The sequence below is a fragment of the Sorex araneus genome, chromosome 2 (genome assembly GCF_027595985.1).
Source record: "Sorex araneus isolate mSorAra2 chromosome 2, mSorAra2.pri, whole genome shotgun sequence".
NCBI lineage: Eukaryota > Metazoa > Chordata > Mammalia > Eulipotyphla > Soricidae > Sorex > Sorex araneus.
Genome location: NC_073303.1, coordinates 125578215 through 125595265, shown reverse-complemented (window position 1 = coordinate 125595265; position 17051 = coordinate 125578215). Strand labels below are relative to the sequence as shown.

Below are 17051 nucleotides of genomic sequence, written 5' to 3'. Positions count from 1 at the left end.
TGCATTAGAATGAGAAGGAGAAATGTTTTGGAAGTGTTCTGTGTTTATTACGATTTCATTCAACCCATACAAATACCAGAACATGAAACTGAACAGACTAGAGATAAACTATAAGCAAGTATCATATCTAAGTCAGATATGAGTAAATATTGCATGAAATTCTGGTTACTGATTATGATCCCTTGAGTATGGCCAGAAGTGGACCCTGAGCACAGAGCCAGGAGTAAGCCCTGAGTACGGCTGAGTGTGGCCCTAACCTCTCTGCTCCTTCAGATGTCAAATAAACTGAGTTCTATTTCACACACACACACACACACACACACACACACACACACACACACCTATGGTAACTACAGTTGCTGATTGGATGGAGAAAAGTGACTTGATGGTAAAAAAATTTTTTTCTTTTTAAAATTGTATCTGTTATATCAGAAAATCAGAAAATAGGTACTACAAAATTTCGATCTACAAAGACTATTTTCAAACCAAAGCATATATACCTGCCTGCTTTCAGATCATTTTTGAGGCACAAGAAAAAAATATGATTACCTTACATTTGACAGTCCAACACTTAAGCTTTTTATCTAATTTATATTCTATTTTCAAATTAAAAAAGAATTTTAGGAGTCAGTCACATTAAATTTTTTTGTGTGTGTACCTAACACTTAATCAACTCCCAGTGCATCACGAAGCAGTCCAAGTTCTATTCATGCTGTGATAGATTTATATTTCCGTTTCTATGGAATATGAAAACAAGAGAACTGGGATTGAAGGAAGTAATGAAAAGCATTCACTTTATCATTTGATTTACAAGACTGTGTTCAAGCTTTGCTTGTGCAATAAGACATATAGCTCCCAGAGGAACTAATGAGAAGGTATTGAATACATTAAGTTTGGTTATAAATTGTCCTCAAGAAGATTATCAAAGAATGGGGCTGGAGCAATAGCACATCGGGTAGGGCATTTGCCTTGCACGCGGCTGACCTGGGTTCGATACCCAGCATCCCATATGGTCCCCTGAGCACCACCAGGGGTAATTCCTGAGTTCAGAGCCAGGAGTAACCCTTGAGCATCGCTGGGTATGACCCAAAAAGAAAAAAAAATTTTTTTTAAAGATTATCAAAGACTAATCAAATACAAAGGGAATAGAGATACAAAAGAGGGGAGAATGCTGAGAGAGTTGCTTAAGTAACATCCAATGAAGCTTTGTAAATGTAAGTAAAATGAACCACCCTGATCCTCGTGTAAACCAGCTGAACCGTCTAACAGCATATTCCAGGCACTCTGAGACCTTCCTACTCTAGAGAGTCCTAAGGAACACTAGGACCGAACCCCAACCCTACTGGAACTTACAAGTTTGTTTTAAAAGGACAAGACTGGGGGCTAGAGAGATAGTACAGCAGGGAGGGCAACTGCATTGATCCCCTGCATTATAGATAGTCCCTGATGACTTGTCACCAGGAGTGATCCCTGAGCACAGAGCCAGGGGTAAGTCCTGGGAACTTTCAGGTTCTGAAAAGTTATTGAAAAAATATTTTTTGAACATGAAAGGGAAATCAGGGGAAGAAATCTTTAGTTGTTTCACTTGGACAACTGAGGTGTGTTTGTAAGACATCAGCAAAAATAATAAGAATGTCAACTTCGGGGCTGGAGTGACAGCACAGTGGGTAGAGCATTTGCCTTGCACGCGGCTGACCCGGGTTCGATTCCCAGAATCCCATATGGTCCCCTGAGCATCTTCAGGAGTAATTCCTGAATGCAGAGCTAGGAATAACCCCTGTGCATTGCCAGGTGTGACCCAAAAAGCAAAAAAAAAAATGTCACCTTCAAATCACATGCTACAGCACACATAGACGTCAACCACCACAGGAACCCCTGGTCACAACTGGAACGCTAATGCATGTGTTGTGGGGACAGGTCTCCAAATTAATGAACAGGGATAGTTGGAGTTCCGATGAGGCAACCAGTTAGCATGTGGTATTTGTACAGAAGTACGTGCAAAGAAAAGGGAGTAGGAAAAATGGTGCGGGCGTAGGGTGATGAACACTCTCTGGCTCTGGGTGGCTCTGGTGACTAGACATAAGGCCTCAAGCCAAGTCAGATGTCCCCAGAATTTCCACTTACTCAGCAGTGAAATGTGACTGTCACTATCCCAATAGGACTGTTTTGAGGTTCAATATGAAGCAGTCAGTTCCACATAATCAAGTAACACTGAACCCGCCCCCCACCCCCAATCTCCCTTCCCTCACTGAGGTGGGAGTTGAGGTGACAGGGTCACACATACGTGACACATGTCAGTCATGCTGTTCGCACATCAGGAGAAATCCAAATATTTTTATTTAAAAAAAAAAGGTACAAGCCTTGGGGCTCAGGCAAAAATACAGTGCATAGGGCACTTGCCTTGCACATGGCCAGCCAGGTTCTATCCCCAGCATCCCATATGGTCCCCCAAGCCCACCAGGAGTGATCCCTGAGTGCAAAGCCAGGAGGAAGCCCTGAGCACCACAGGGGGTGGCAAAAAATAAAAAGGATCAAAGCCTTAACTGTAGGAACGGATAGAGGAGGGAAAGTGGGAAGCGAGAGAGAGCAAAGCCGGAGCTAGGGCTCTGTCACCACAGACACAGGTTTGCTTCTTAAACTCCAGGCGAAGGAGAAGCCAAGTGGGTTCGGGCGGCCGAAGCCTGTGGCACCGTCCACCAAAACAAGAAAGAAAGCAAAGGCCAGAGCAATAGTTTATCAGGTAGGGCACTCCCCACCTTTGCTAGCAGCCTAGGCAAACTCCCTACCCACTGTGCTGTCGCTCCAGCCCCGAAGTTGACATTCTTAATATTTTGGCTGATGTCTCACACACACCCCTCAGTTGTCCAAGTGAAGCAACTAAAGATTTCTTCCCCTGATTTCCCTTTCATGTTCAAAAAATATTTTTTTTGATAACTTTTCAGAACCTGAAAGTTCTCAGGATTTACCCCTGGCTCTGTGCTCAGGGATCACTCCTGATGACAAGTCCTCAGGGACTATCCCTAGCATCCCCAAATACCACCAAGAAAGATTCCTGAGCACAGAGCAAGGAGTAAACCCTGGGCACAGCCCCCAAATTCAAACAAAATATAACAAAACACAGAACACAAAAAGGGAAATAAAAGCAGGGGAGGGAAGATCAGTTTATACTTGCAGATAATAAGGGTCCCTGTCAGCCAGGTGCATGGAGTTCTGGCACATAACGGGTGTTGGGCTGCAGGGACACCTATAGACAATGTTCACAAGTTTTCTTCCACCCAAGCATTTTTTTATAACTCCATTAGCCACTTTGTTGTAACAAGCAATATGGAACAAATTATTTTTTGCCTACTAGGGGGCAGGCTTGGGAGTGGCTGGGAAAACAGAGACAATGGTGGACGGAAGGTCACACAGGTGTTGGGTTGGGGTTGGGATACTGAATGCCTGTAACAAGTGCATCATGAACAACTTTGTAAACTAAGGGTGTTTAGGTAAAAGACAGTGGGGAGGAAAAGAAACAGCTACTGGGTTTTCAGGTCTTTGGCGGAGGTGGGACAAAGGCACAAAGGTTAGGGAAGCCCTGGTGGCCCACCGCTGAGGGTTATTGAGGGCTGGCAGGCCGGTTCCAAAAAGGTCTTGGCAAGCCCACTGGAACCAAGTGCTGAAAGCAGCTTACAACCAATGCACCTCCTCCCTCCCCTCCTCCCATCACTCCCAGGCCACACTCTGGAGCTGGAGGGGTGGGGGGCGTGTGCGGGAGGGTGTCTCCAGCTGGGGAGCAGACACTGCAGAGCTGTTATGGCCCTTTCTTCTCCCTCAGCCCCTGAGGACCCGAGACCTTCCTCTTGGCCTTTGCTCGAGCTGGAAACCTAGAAGGCCCTCACAATGTTTGTTCAACAAAAACCCAAAAGCAAATAAGATCATCAGACGGAGGACACTGAATCACACCAAGATGTGGCAGGAGTACTGGGCTCAACCCAGAGTCCAGATAAGGCCGGTCAGGCTTAGTGGCCCCCTCGATCTTCCGACCCGCCCTGGGGAGCACACACCGACTCCCTGAGTCCTGGGTCCATCCCGGGCTTTGTACTAAACTCCAAACGCGGCAGAGCTGAAAACTTCGCTGGGTGCACTTCTGAAAGGAGCAGCAATATGACCCATGAACGTTTACTGCAACCATAGCTGCATCCACGTGACCCGGGAGAGAAGCCCCCCTCCCCCACAGAGATCAGAGCCAAAGAGCAATTTCACAGGCTCTTTCCAGAAAAGAACTCTTGGGGACAGGAACCACATAAGGGCCTGTTGTGGGGGCTTCTCGTGGGTTCAGGAATGGAAAAGGGTTTCTCATACAGTTGGGATTAAAGGCAAAGCTCCAGCAAGGTAAGAAAGAGGAGGGTAAGGGAGGAGGAAGAGGAGGAGGAGGAAGAGGAGGAGGAGAGAGGGGAAGGAGGAGGGGGGATGGAGGAAGAAGAGGAAGAGGAGAAGGAGGAGGGGGAGAGGAGGAAGAAGAGGTAGAGAGGAGGAGGGGGAGAGGAGGAGGTGGAGGAGGAGGAGGAGGAGGAGGAGGAGGAGGAGGAGGAGGGGGAGAGGAGGAAGAGGAGAAGGAGGAAGTGGGAGAAGAACAGGAGGAGGAGTAGGTGGAGGAGGAAGAAGGGAAGAGGAGGAAGAGGAGGAGGTGGAAGAAGAAGAGGGGAGGAAGAGGGCCACAGCTTTGCCTGAGATGCAGGTTTGCATTAGGAACTAAAGCGCGGCGGGGGCTGGGAAGCATCGCCCTCCAGACCATACTCACGAATCCTTCTTCTGTAATAACGGGTGGCTCTGAAACGAGATAAGACATTGCATTATCCCACTGCACCGGCTCTCCCCGGACTACATGAACTCAGGGGCGCCAGCCCGCGGCTCTGGGCCGCGCCTGGGCACGTGGGTGGCATTTGAGGCTGGAAATCAAGGCAGAGGTCGGGGTGCAGGGGAAGGAGCCCTAACTCCCGGCGACCCCGGGAAGCGCCGGGCCGCTAGGCGCACGTACCCGCCGTGAGCCGCCTCTCAGGCATCGCCGCCTGCGCGGCTGCTCAGGCCCCCCGTGGCGGGCGCAGAGGCCCTGGGGCCCGCGGGTGGCCGACGCTGAGCGCGCAGGGCGTTGCTAGGGAGCGCGCACAATGCAGGCAGGGGCGCGGGGCACCGCGAGGGCACGCGGGAGGGGAGGGTGGGCGTGCGCAGACCCGGAGGAGGGGAGGAGCAGGAGGGGGTGGAGGGGGAGGAGGAGGAAGAAGAGGAGGGGGAGGAGGGGAAGGAGGAGGGGGAGAAGGCGCCCAGCCCACGGGCCTCCACGAGTTGCTGCGTGGATGAAACGCCTTGCACGCACCCCCTTGCCCCCAGATTCCATCGTGGACCCGAGTCTTTCCCAGTTTTTTTTTGCAATAACCCGCTAGATGGCTGCGCTTTTTTTTTTTTTTTTTTGTCTTTTTGGGTCACACCTCGAGATGCTGGCTCATGCACTCAGGAATTACTCCTGACCGTGCTCAGGGGACCATATGAGATGCTGGGAATCGAACCCAGGTGGGTGGCGTGAAAGGCAGACGCACTACCCCCTGTGCTATTGCTCCAGCCCCTAGATAGCTGCTTTAAGGCCAGGTCGCTTTAAGGCCAGGTCGGCGCCCGCCCGGAAAACTCCCACTCCGGAGGAGGCCGCGCAGACAGGGTAGGATGCTGAGGACTTGTGTCCGGGTATGTTCTGGTAAGCGTTAGGATGGAGGCGGGCAGGTGAGGGGAGAAGGTAAAGGAAGGGCTGGACTGTTGGTACAGCGGGGAGGGCACTAGCCTTGCTCCAGGCACCCCAGGAGTGATCCCTGAGCGCAGAGCCAGGAGAAAGCCGTGAACACAAAATAAACATTAAAAACAGTATTTCTCATGAGAGATAGTCTCCACTTTCAGAAATATCCTGAGTCACAGGATAATCCAACTTTCAGCCGGGACATCTCGGTCCCCACCCGGCACCCTGATTGAGCCGGAGAGCCCTAATCCATCAGCTCTGCTGCACACAGGCATAGATGCTTCTCCCCAGTGACGCCAACGGAAAAGCCCACAAGGAAATCATCCTCCTCCTCCACCCTCCTCCCCCACAGCTTCCTTGAGAACCCCCCATTCCTCCATGCTCCCTCCAGCCACCTGGTCACTGAGCCAGAAGCCCAGCCCAGTCCAGCTGCCAATTCCACCAGACAGGTCCCCTCGCAGCCCACTAACCAGAGCCCAGAACCCCTGTGAACGGGCGACTTCAGAGCTGCCGGCTGGTTCCCTTTCGATCTTTGCTGCTGGTGGAGGGCCCCCAACCTCCCTTCTCTCTGCTGGAGGCAGAGTGACTCTCCAGATGGCCTCTCTGGCACTCTGAATCCTTTCACACCTTTGCCTCCAACCGCATGGGGCCCGCCGGGCACTAAGCACGTGGGACAGAGGGCAAGTGACGGTGTTGCCGGAGTCCAGAACATGTCTTGGTAGATTCTCTTCTTTCGGAGTTGGGGACGACGAGTTGGGCCATGTGGGTAGTGCCCTCGGGGCTTGCTCCTAGATCTGTGCTCAGGGGCCATGCCTGGTGGGGCTCTGGGTGCCATATGCTGTGTTGGAGGTTATTGAGCTCCAGGGCAGGCCACATGCAAGGCATGCGCCCTCCCCACTGTTCTATCTGTCCCGCCCTCTGACACTCTCTTGGGTGGATCCACAAAGGTGAAAACCAACACTAGACCACAGCATGGGCCCAACGTAGAAGGTCCAGTCAAGTCCGGAACAAGTGGGAGATGACAGGTGCGGGAGAGGTGAGGAGGGTCCCTGGCTTTCAGTCTGGGTGGGAAGTGATGCCTCTGAGGGTTTGGAGGAAGCAGCTGGAGGACTCACCTTTGTGGGAAGCGACTCCTCCTGGATGCCCTCCAAGGGAGCAGGAAGCGGCCAGAGCTGGTGCTGGCACAGGCCTCAAGCCAGAGGGCAGCAGGCGCAGATCTGACTTCCGTTCTGCCTATATTTATGTTGGGGGCCACACCCGGAGGCATCACACAGCCCCAGGGAACTAAACCTGGGTCTCCCTCACGCAAAGCCAGTGCATGGCCCATTGACTCTCTCTCTCTGGCCTCTTCTTCACTCTCTTTTGTGGTGCCAGAATAAAGCCAAGGTCTCCTGCATGTGAGGCTGCCACTCTACCAATGAGCCAGAGCCTAACCCTCTGCAGGGAGCACTGCCTGAGTTGCTGGATGTGAGAACAAAGCAGCGAAACCAGGTGAGAGTAACTCCAGGAATGGCCCATTTTCTTCGTCAGCGATGTGAAGAGCCTCGAGCAGACCACAGAACAGAGAGGAATTGTGGATACTGATTGGCCAACCAAGGGAAAATTCTAAGTGAAGATTCTAAGCCCTTGATTCCCAAACCTGGAATTGAATTGAGAAAGAAGAGAGTCTCTCTCTCTCTTTCTCTCTCTCTCTCTCTATCTATCTCTTCTGATATTCTCCATCATTCTTCAGTGCTAGCGGGGCATCATCTTCATCTCGCTGGACCAAACTCCTATCCTGAAACCCTATTCATATTAAGTCCATCTCTTCCCTCATTCCCACCCACCAGACTGTCAATTTCCAGAAGTTGTGCCCTTAGTTGACCCCCCTTCCAGCACCCACCACTGTGTGCCCACCCATCAGTGCATTCTTGTGGAAACATCCTCTCTCCATGGCGTGGGGCCCTGCACGAAGCAGACGGGATTGGTTAATCCCTGGTATTAGTAGTCACAATAATTTAGGAAATGGATTGAGGAGGTGAGATCATAGCTCAGAGACAAACAGCTTGAAAGTGTTGAGCCCTAAATTGATCCAGATCTGTCCTATCCCGGACCTCAGCTCTTTAGCAACCATGATATATGGCCTCTCTCTTTCTAAAAATAATCTCGTGCAAATTTAAAATAACACAAAACAGTAAGTTAGCCCCCCCCCACCCCCGTGGTAGGTTGTAAACTATTCTCATGATTTGAAGACGGGGGTGAGTAACCGTTTTATTAAAGATGCAATCCGGCTATAAAATTAACCTATGTGTACCATTCCATAGTTTTCAGTCTGCTCAGAATTGTGCAACCATCACCACAATTAATTTTAGAACATTGTCATCACATCAAAGAAAACCCAGACTTTAAAAAAAATTCAATTAACTGATTTACAAAGTTATTGGTAGTTGAGCCTTAGGCAACAATAATCTAAGACCAACCCCACCACTAGTGTCCCCTTCCTTCCACTGGTGTCCCATGCTCCCTCCAATACCCTTGATGCCCCAAGATCTCCCCCCACACATACCACCTGCCCCCTTGATAGGCTCATTTCAAAGGTTGGTGGTTACACTTTAGGCCTCATGATTTGAGTAGTGTTGAGTCTGTGCCAGTAGCCCAGTCTCCCTCATCATGGGTAGGCCTGCAAACCCAGACTCTTCAAGGACCATATCCTCCTTACTCTCTTCCACGCCCTCCATAATGCTAAGCAACCACCTTCCTTCTCTAGGCGGCCAGAATGTTTCTTTTTTTTTTTTTTCTTTTTCGGTCACACCTGGCGATGCACAGGGGTTATTCCTGGCTCGTGCACTCAGGAATTACTCCTGGCGGTGCTCAGGGGACCATATGGGATGCTGGGAATCGAACCCGCTGTGCTATCGCTCCAGCCCCAGGGGCCAGAATGCTTCACACGAATGTAAATCACCGTGCAATGGTCTTTTGTGTCTGGTTCCTTCCACTTCATAAAATATTTCCAAGGGACCAGAGAGAAACTTTAATGGGGAGGTGAGTGCATGCTTAGCATGCAGGAAGCCTAGGTTTGATCCCGGACACTACTCAGTCCCCCTGAGCACTGCCAAGAGTGACCCATCTGTACTTGGAGGCAGGAATAGCCCCCAAGTACCACCAGATGTGACCAAAATTTTTAAGATTCACTTGTGTCTCAACAAGTCAATATACCTGATTGTTTTTATTGCTGAATGACATTCCACTTGTGAAAGATTAATCGTAAAATAATATACTTGTGGTGCAGATAGAATACATCTTGTCCATCTATCTTGTGATAGGCATTTGGCTTGCTTCCCTTTTTGAATATTACAAATAATGTTGTTAGAAATGAATGACTTTGTGAATGCCTTTAGTGTGAACATGTGTTTCATTTGTCTTGATATATACCAATAGATATGTAACTTTTGTATACACCTTTAACATGGCTCAAAGAGCAAACCTGTGTTTCCTCGGCGGCCCAGTCAGGTGACACTCTGTCAAACCGTTGTCCAAATTGGCTGCACTCATTTCGTCTCCACTGGCAGAGGACCATTTACCTTCCCGAATCCATACCAACATGTGCCGTCTGACTTTTTTTATCACGGTCATTCCTCTAGGGCTGCCGAGGAAACGCTCTGAGGCTTCAGTCTGCCTTTTCCCAAGACCAGATTTCACTTGAACATTTGTTTCAACAGAACAATTTCATTTGTTCTGTTTCTGTGCCCCATACATAATCTAGGTTTTCCAAACAAGCCATTCCATCAGTCTGTATGTTGTTTAAAGCCATGGCAATTCAAAACCAGCAGCTTACAATGGAGCTCTGTGACTGACTTTACAAACCTCGATTCTGGACATGTTAGCAATTCTGAGGGGGGTGTGGGGTGATCTTGCTTAAATATAGACTCTGTAGCGTACCCTATAATTCAACTTGCTGTGTGTGGTTGGGGGGCAATGATTCTGGATTGTATCTCAGTCTCCCTACCCAAGAGCTGGGCCTGGGGTACAACCACATGCCAAAACACCACCAAACAGGACAGAAGCGATGCCAAGTCAAGTGGCTCTCAACGGAGAGAAGTTATCAGGTCTCACCTGGGCATCCAGCCGAGTGTCTCACCGGCCGACCTGTATTTTGAGGATGAATTTCCACGAGAGCTCGGTGAAACAGTGCAGGGTTTTCTGTGGAACGGTTCCCCAAGTGTCACTGGCCGGGCGGGTGAGCAGGTACAGACAGATACCTGCTTGACCAAGTGTGTCGAGTGCGACATGTACCTGTTGGGTTGTGACTGGGAGTCGCTGCTGGGCGAGGTTTGGAGTCAGGGCCCGTGGGAGCCCAGACCCACGTTTATTTCACCACTTTCGGGTTGGCTATTAAGGTGCTTGTCAGATGCTCAGACTCTGCAGCCCGAGGCCGCTGCCTCCTGTTTCCTGACCAGTTAGGAGGCCAGACCCAAGGGAAGGCATCGCCAGCCCACCCGGAACTCTCAGGACTCGGCCGGGGACTGGCCAGGCCCTCGCTCTTGCTCAAGATCAAACAGGAAAAGACAAACGTGCCTCCCCACCCGATTCCAAAGGCTGCTCCTGAGATTCTAGCCCAAGTCTAGGGGAAGAATCCCCCGTATCCTCTCCCCTCTAGTTCTCCCCTTCCCCTCCGCCCCCCATCCTTTTCTCCCCTCCCCTCTCCTTTCCACTCCACTTCCCTCTGTCCCTCTACTCTCTTCCTCTCTTTTCTCCTCTTCACCTCCCCTCCCCTCTCTCCTCCTCTCCCCTCTCCTCTCAACCTCTCTCCTCCCTCCCCTCCTGTCTTCCTTCCTTTCTCCTTCTCTCTCCCTTTCTCCCATCTTCTCTCTGCTCTGCCCTCCTCTCCCCTCCCTTCCCCCTTCCCTCTCTCCATCCTGAGTCCCAGAATAGCCCCAGACAGGAACTGCCTCCTGGCCCAGACAGTCCGCTTGGCCTTGACCTTTGCTGGTTCTCACTTGGTGACTTTCCCGCCTTCCCCCAAAGCTAAGCTCCAGTCTGCTTCCCCGGAGAGGAATTGGCATGACGGGAGCAGGAGGGCTCCGTCTGTCCAGGCGGGAGACCCCACTCTGGGCCCTGAGGTCAGCGCTGTGGGCGCGGGCGGGAGGTGCCGGGCCAACACCCCAATGGGGCCCTGCACTCCTGCCTGTGAAATTACACATCTTATCTATATTGGATAACAACGCCACACATCCGTATCACATTTAACTGGAAAATGGCATTTTTTTCCTATTTCCTAACTTAACAGTTCATAATTTTTTTTGGAAGGAGGAATATAATTAGTTTAATACATTCATTAGGCAATTTCTTAACTTATCCAAGATAACTACCATCTGGACCTGCTGGTTTAGATTTATTCTAATTGTCAATATATTCCATTACATTATTTTGTTTTTTGCACAAACTGGTGAGATAATTCCATCTTTAACCCTTACCTAGTTAAACTTATAAAAAGCTAACACTGCTAGTGGAGATTCTAAATTTTCCCTCTGCTTCATCTTCCTCCCTATCCCGCACCAAAAAAATAAATAAATAAATTGAGGGGCCAGAGAGAAATGTACAGGGGTTAGAGAGAATCCGTGCTTGAAGCCGAGTCTGGCTGGATCCCCAGTATCACAAAATGGCGTCCCTCCCCTCCCTCGGAAGTGATCCCTGAGCACAGGGCCAGGGGTAAGCCCTGAGCACTGCTGAAGTGACTCCCTCAACCCTCACCAAAAGAAAAGAGAAAGTTTGGGTTCTCAGGCATATTATTGTGTTCAGGTTGGTCTCATCTGTGGCTCCAGCACTGAAAACAAAACTGGGCTTGGCTGTATAAAAGCTGGATTTAAAAAAATAAGTGCATTATAAGAATAATGGGGGAGGGGCCACACCCAGAGATGCTCAGGGTGAGCAATTCCTGAGTCTATAATCAGGAGTTACTCCTGGTGGTGCTCGGGGACCCTATGGGATGCTGGGGATCGAAGCAGGCCAGCCATGTGCCAGGCAAATGCTGCCCTACCCACTGTGCTATCACTCCAGTCCCTGCATAAACAATTTAATAGGGGAATAAAGATACTGTTGAAACTTGACCAATAAAGCAAGATGCTGCTACATGTGGTCAAAATCTGGAACACTGACTCTGCCAAATTCTGGCAAGGATCTGGAAACCCCTCGGCAAAGTTTGATTCCTTGGAAACGTACACATATCTACTTTCACCTCGTGATCCAGGAACCATGTTTATTCTTAAGCATAGAATAAAGGCTGGGGGCTGGGTGGGATTTGGGCCACATCTGACAGTACTCAAGGATTCCCATGCAATGCCAGGGATAAGCAGGCTCAGCTACATGCAAGGCAAGCACCCAAGCCCCTACATTATCCCCTGGCCTCAGAGCAATTTTATTACCAACTTTTGCAAGCAACTCAGATGCCCTGCAGGAAGTGGATGGATAAACTGGCGAATCCAAAGTTATTCCTTGTTGGGGCTGGAGCGATAGCACAGCGGGTAGGGCGTTTGCCTTGCACGCAGCCAACCCAAGTTCGATTCCCAGCATCCCATATGGTCCCCTGAGCTCCGCAAGGAGTAATTCCCGAGTAAAGAGCCAGGAATAAACCCTGTGCATGGCCGGGTGTGACCCAAAAAGCAAACAAACAAACAAACTAACAACAAAGTTATTCCATGCTGTAAAGAACTGTGGTGGGCCGGTAATGTGGCTCAGGGGATAGATCACTGGGCTTGCAGGGAGGAAGCTTTAACCCAAAGCACTGCCCGGAGGGGCCCCAGCAACACTGCTCACAGATCCATCTAGGGGGATGAGCTAAGGAGCCATGAAAAGATCTGCCGAGGGAGCGGGAGAGATAGCACAATGGAGCAGGGAGCTCGCCTTGCACACAGCCCGCCACGAATGAAGCCCCAGCACTCTACACGGTCCCCCCAGTCGGCTCAGGGCAGACTCAGGAGTAAGCCCTGAGCCCTGCCAGGTGTGGCCCCAAACAAGCAAACAAACAAAATAGCTAACTAGTCTTTAAGCTCCACATAAAACCAGTTGAAAAAGTAAAAAATATACATGATTTGTGGGAAATTCTACGCTATTACAATGAGTTGTGAATTCAGCCATTCAGTTTAGACTTGATTCACTTTGGTGCCTGGAATTGAACCCAGGGCCTCAGACACGCCACGCTGAAGCCCTACCACTGAAGCCAGATCCTCACTTCAGCTGAGAGTAACTTACGGCAGACACACACAGACTTGTTTTATAATGAGATTACCCAGAGCATCATTTACTCTTGTTTGTTTTGTTTTGAGACCACACTCAGTGATGCTCAGGGCTCACTCCTGGCTGTGCTCAAGGTATCAGAGAGTTCTGGAGGGCAGGAAGAATTAATTTTTTTTCTCTTTTGGCGTCACACCCGGTGATGCTCAGGGATTACTCCTGGCTCTGCACTCAGGAATTCCTCCTGGCAGTGCTGGGGAGACCATATAGGATGCTGGGAATGGAACCCATGTGCAAGGCCATGTGCAAGGCCATGTCGCCCTACATGCTGTGCTATTGTTCCAACCCCAAGAATTAATTTTTAATCAATTTACAAAATTGATTTGTCACAGTGCTTTAATAAAATTCAGAAAAATAAAGAAAAGTTATATACTGAAATTTTAATTTATTTTAGTATTCTTAGCACCTCCTCACCCCATCAACACTCGGGGCCACTCCCAGTTCTGTGCTCGGGTAACCAGTAGTGCTGGGGATCCGAACCCAGCCTCCTGCATGCAAGCGTGTGTACTCACCCTTTGGCCTTTCTCTGCAGCCCCAGAAATGAATTTAAGTCAAAAGAAATGTGACTTGAGCATAAATTTGCCTTTTTGGAATACCAATACACAACATTGCAAACATTGGTGTCACCCTAGCATGTAAAATTTACCCTATCCCTTACTTTCTATGTGAATGTATTCTAGACCAGTTAATCATAAAGTGATCCATAGTCCAAATCCTCTTTCCCCTAAACACCTAATGTGTGTATACATATACACGTATACACGTACTTTTCTGGACGGGGGATGGTTTCAGCCACATCCAACAGTGCTCAGGACTTATTCCTGGTTCTGTGCTCAGGAATCACTGCTAGTTTGGTGCTCAGGAGACTATATAGGGTGTAGGGGATCAAACCCAGGTTGGCTGCAATCAAGACAAGAGCCCTAATTGCTGCACTATCTCTTGGCCCCCATATTTGAACTTTTGCTCAAATCACTCATTTCACTGTCACAGGACATGGAGATCAGTTATTCAGCAACTCAGCTAATATTTGCTGTCCAGCAGACACCCTGGTCAACTAGAGGCAGAGAGGTGAGGAGAACTGGTCTACCGCCAAGGAACTTGCTAATGGTAGAAGACCAAAAAGAGCAAGAGAGCAACAGTAGACTGCAAAAAGGTAAAAAATTCTATCCTGGGGGCCGGAGTGATAGCATAGTGGATAGGGCATTTGCTTTGCATGCAGCTGATCCAGGTTTAATTCCCACTGTCTCAGCATCCCATATGGTCCACTCATACACTGCCAGGAGTAATTCCTGAGCCAGAAGTAACCCCTGAGCATTGCTGGGTGTGACCAAAAAAAAAAAAAAAACAGAAATACATTCCATCCTGTTGGAGAGATGAGAAAATAACTCATGGAAAGAAACTGGGGGTTTGTGGATTTGGTGGGCTTAGCTGAGGGAGAAAGCGCAGAGGAAGCTTAGGAAACAGAAGCGTCATTTGGCCAGAGCCAAGGATGCAGGTTGGAATGTAGGTAGAGAGGGGAGAGAGGGGACCCTAAATGCAACTGCATCTTAAACAGGGCGCAACATAATTGAAGCCACATTTTAGTGCAAATTAGCTGGCAAGGGACATTTAGGACAGATTCAGATGGAAGGTATATGTAGCAGCAGAGAGACCTGGAAGGAGACCGTTACTTGGAAAGACCCAGCTCTGCATCACCTTCGCAGAAGGGGGCGGAGGGGAGTGGTGCAGAGCGGGAGCCCTCCAAGCTAGCGCTCACCTCCGCTTTCCACCGCTTTGCACGCCTCCCGGGCCTGCAGTGGGCGGCGGGGCAGCCAGGAGGGCAGAGCCCTTGGGCGAGTAAACACAGATGGCCAAGGCACAGGCTGGGTGGCCACCCAGGGGCCCGGTTCAAAGTCGTCCCGGAAAACAGAGCCCCTGCAGGCCAGCTCAAATATTTTAATTACCGACTCCGAGTAATAGCTATTACCACAGTTTATTCTATAGACATTCTAGAAATGAAGTCAGGGAACGTTTCCCCTATCTGGCAGTGTCACAGCACATCACCATCAAATATATAAAAGCTCCAAGCAGGGTCACTCGGTGGGTGCGGGGGGCACCGGGACCACAAAGCTCCATGCACGGGTCTCTGGTGCCCCCTGGTGGACAGTTCAGTGGCGGCGGGCGCTGCAGCGGGGCAAAGCCCAGGGCAGATGCCCGCATAGGGACTGGGAATTAGGGCATTTCTGTGCGCGGCTCTCAAGGGGGGGCTAAGGGGACTCTCGGAGGACCTGTTCCACACAAGGGCCGGCCCTGCAGTGCCAGAGATTAAGGGGCCATCACAGCAGTGCTCTAGGGTCTCCCTGGCTACACCCAGGAACACTCCGGGGAGCCATGGGAATCAAACTGAATCCTGCACCCAACCACTGCGCTAAGTCCCTGGCCATTTCTTTTTTTTTTTTTTTAAGTGTTTTTTTAAACAATTGGAGTGGGAGGAGGGGTGGTTAGGCCACACCAGCAGTGCTCAGGGTTTGCTCCTAGCTCTGTGATCAGGGATCACTCCCAATGCACTTGGGGGACCTTGTGGGGGGCCAGAGATAGAACCTGGGGTCATGTGCATGGCAAATGCCCTGCCCACTGTCTTTTCACTCCAGCCAGACCTTTTACTTTAAAAAAAAATATTATTTTTCTCTAGAAAAAATAAAATATGTAGAGAAAAAAAATAAAGATAACTTAGAAAACTCAGCGCCTAGGATCAGATATTGAAAATCCATGCTAATTAGGGAAGAGTGCAGAGTACAGCTGGTATGGTATTTGCCTTGCATGTGGCTGACCTGGGTTCTATCCCCGGCATGCCCTGAGTACCGCCAGGAATGATTCCTGAGTGTAGAGACAGGCATAACCCCTGAACATTGCTGGTGTGGAGAAAGAAAGAAAAGAAAAAGGAAGGAAGGAAGGAAGGAAGGAAGGAAGGAAGGAAGGAAGGAAGGAAGGAAGGAAGGAAGGAAGGAAGGAAGGAAGGAAGGAAGGAAGGAAGGAAGGAAGGAAGGAAGGAAGGAAGGGAGGGAGGGAGGGAGGGAGGGAGGGAGGAGAAAGAAAGAAAGAAAGGAAGGAAGGAAGGAAGGAAGGAAGGAAGGAAGGAAGGAAGGAAGGAAGGAAGGAAGGAAGGAAGGAAGGAAGGAAGGAAGAAAGATGCTCTACAGCAATGCCCCACCCGCTGTGCTAGTCACTCCAACCCTATGTATCAGCTATTTCTAAGTGTAGTTTCTCTTTATTTAACTAGTACAGATTTTTGACCATTTATTTCCGAAGAGGAAAGAGCACAGGAGACACTCCTGAGGTGGGTGTGGCCCCACAGAAGAGCACAAGCCTAGCCCAGCCACAGAGGAGTAACGGCCTAAGGCAGCTCCAAGACCACAGTGGGCGGGAATTAGCATCCTGCTTCCTACATTTACTATTGTCAGAAGTATATTATTTACTGAAATTTACTGTTTTAGTGGGCTGGAGTGATACCACAGCAGATAGGGCGTTTGCCTTGCACGTGGCCCACCCGGGTTCAATTCCTCCATCCCTCTCGGAGAGCCTGGCAAGCTACGAAATAATCCGCCCTCACGACAGAGCCTGGCAAGCTACCCATGGCGTATTCGACATGCCAAACACAGTAAGAACAAGTCTCACAATGGAGAAGTTACTGGTGCCAGCTGGAGCAAATCGATGAGCAACGGGACGACAGTGCTACAGTGCTACTATTTTTAGGACAGAAGAGCAAAAGTGGAAAGATAGAAGTTTCTTTTACTTTTTCACACCTGAAACCCATTGACCACTCACCCTCTCGGTCTATCCAGTCTATCACATTTGTCTATCTGTATCGCCCCACCCATTAGAGCTATTTCACTCTGTGAAATTCATGTTTTTCTACCTTTAGTCTCAGCAATCTCCTACATGTAAACAATGGAAATTCAATTTTTTTAATCTTTCTGACTTCATTTGGATTTTGTTAGAACCTAATGGTAGGAATAAAATAGTGTAAGGACTTAAGCCA

The 17051-nt window shown here is 49.6% G+C and overlaps 1 protein-coding gene across 1 annotated transcript in view; it reads right to left on the bottom strand.

Moving 5' to 3' along the window:
* RGS22 (regulator of G protein signaling 22) overlaps window positions 1-5092 on the bottom strand; it is a 140009-nt gene extending 134917 nt beyond the window's left edge. Inside the window, exons 1-2 of the mRNA XM_055128220.1 lie at window positions 5021-5092; window positions 4784-4812 (exon numbers count right to left, since the gene is read on the bottom strand). Of these exons, the coding sequence (XP_054984195.1) occupies window positions 4784-4812; window positions 5021-5045 (54 nt within the window). The 5' untranslated portion in view covers window positions 5046-5092. The remainder of the gene's footprint in view (window positions 1-4783; window positions 4813-5020) is intronic.
* Window positions 5093-17051: the final 11959 nt, after the last annotated feature.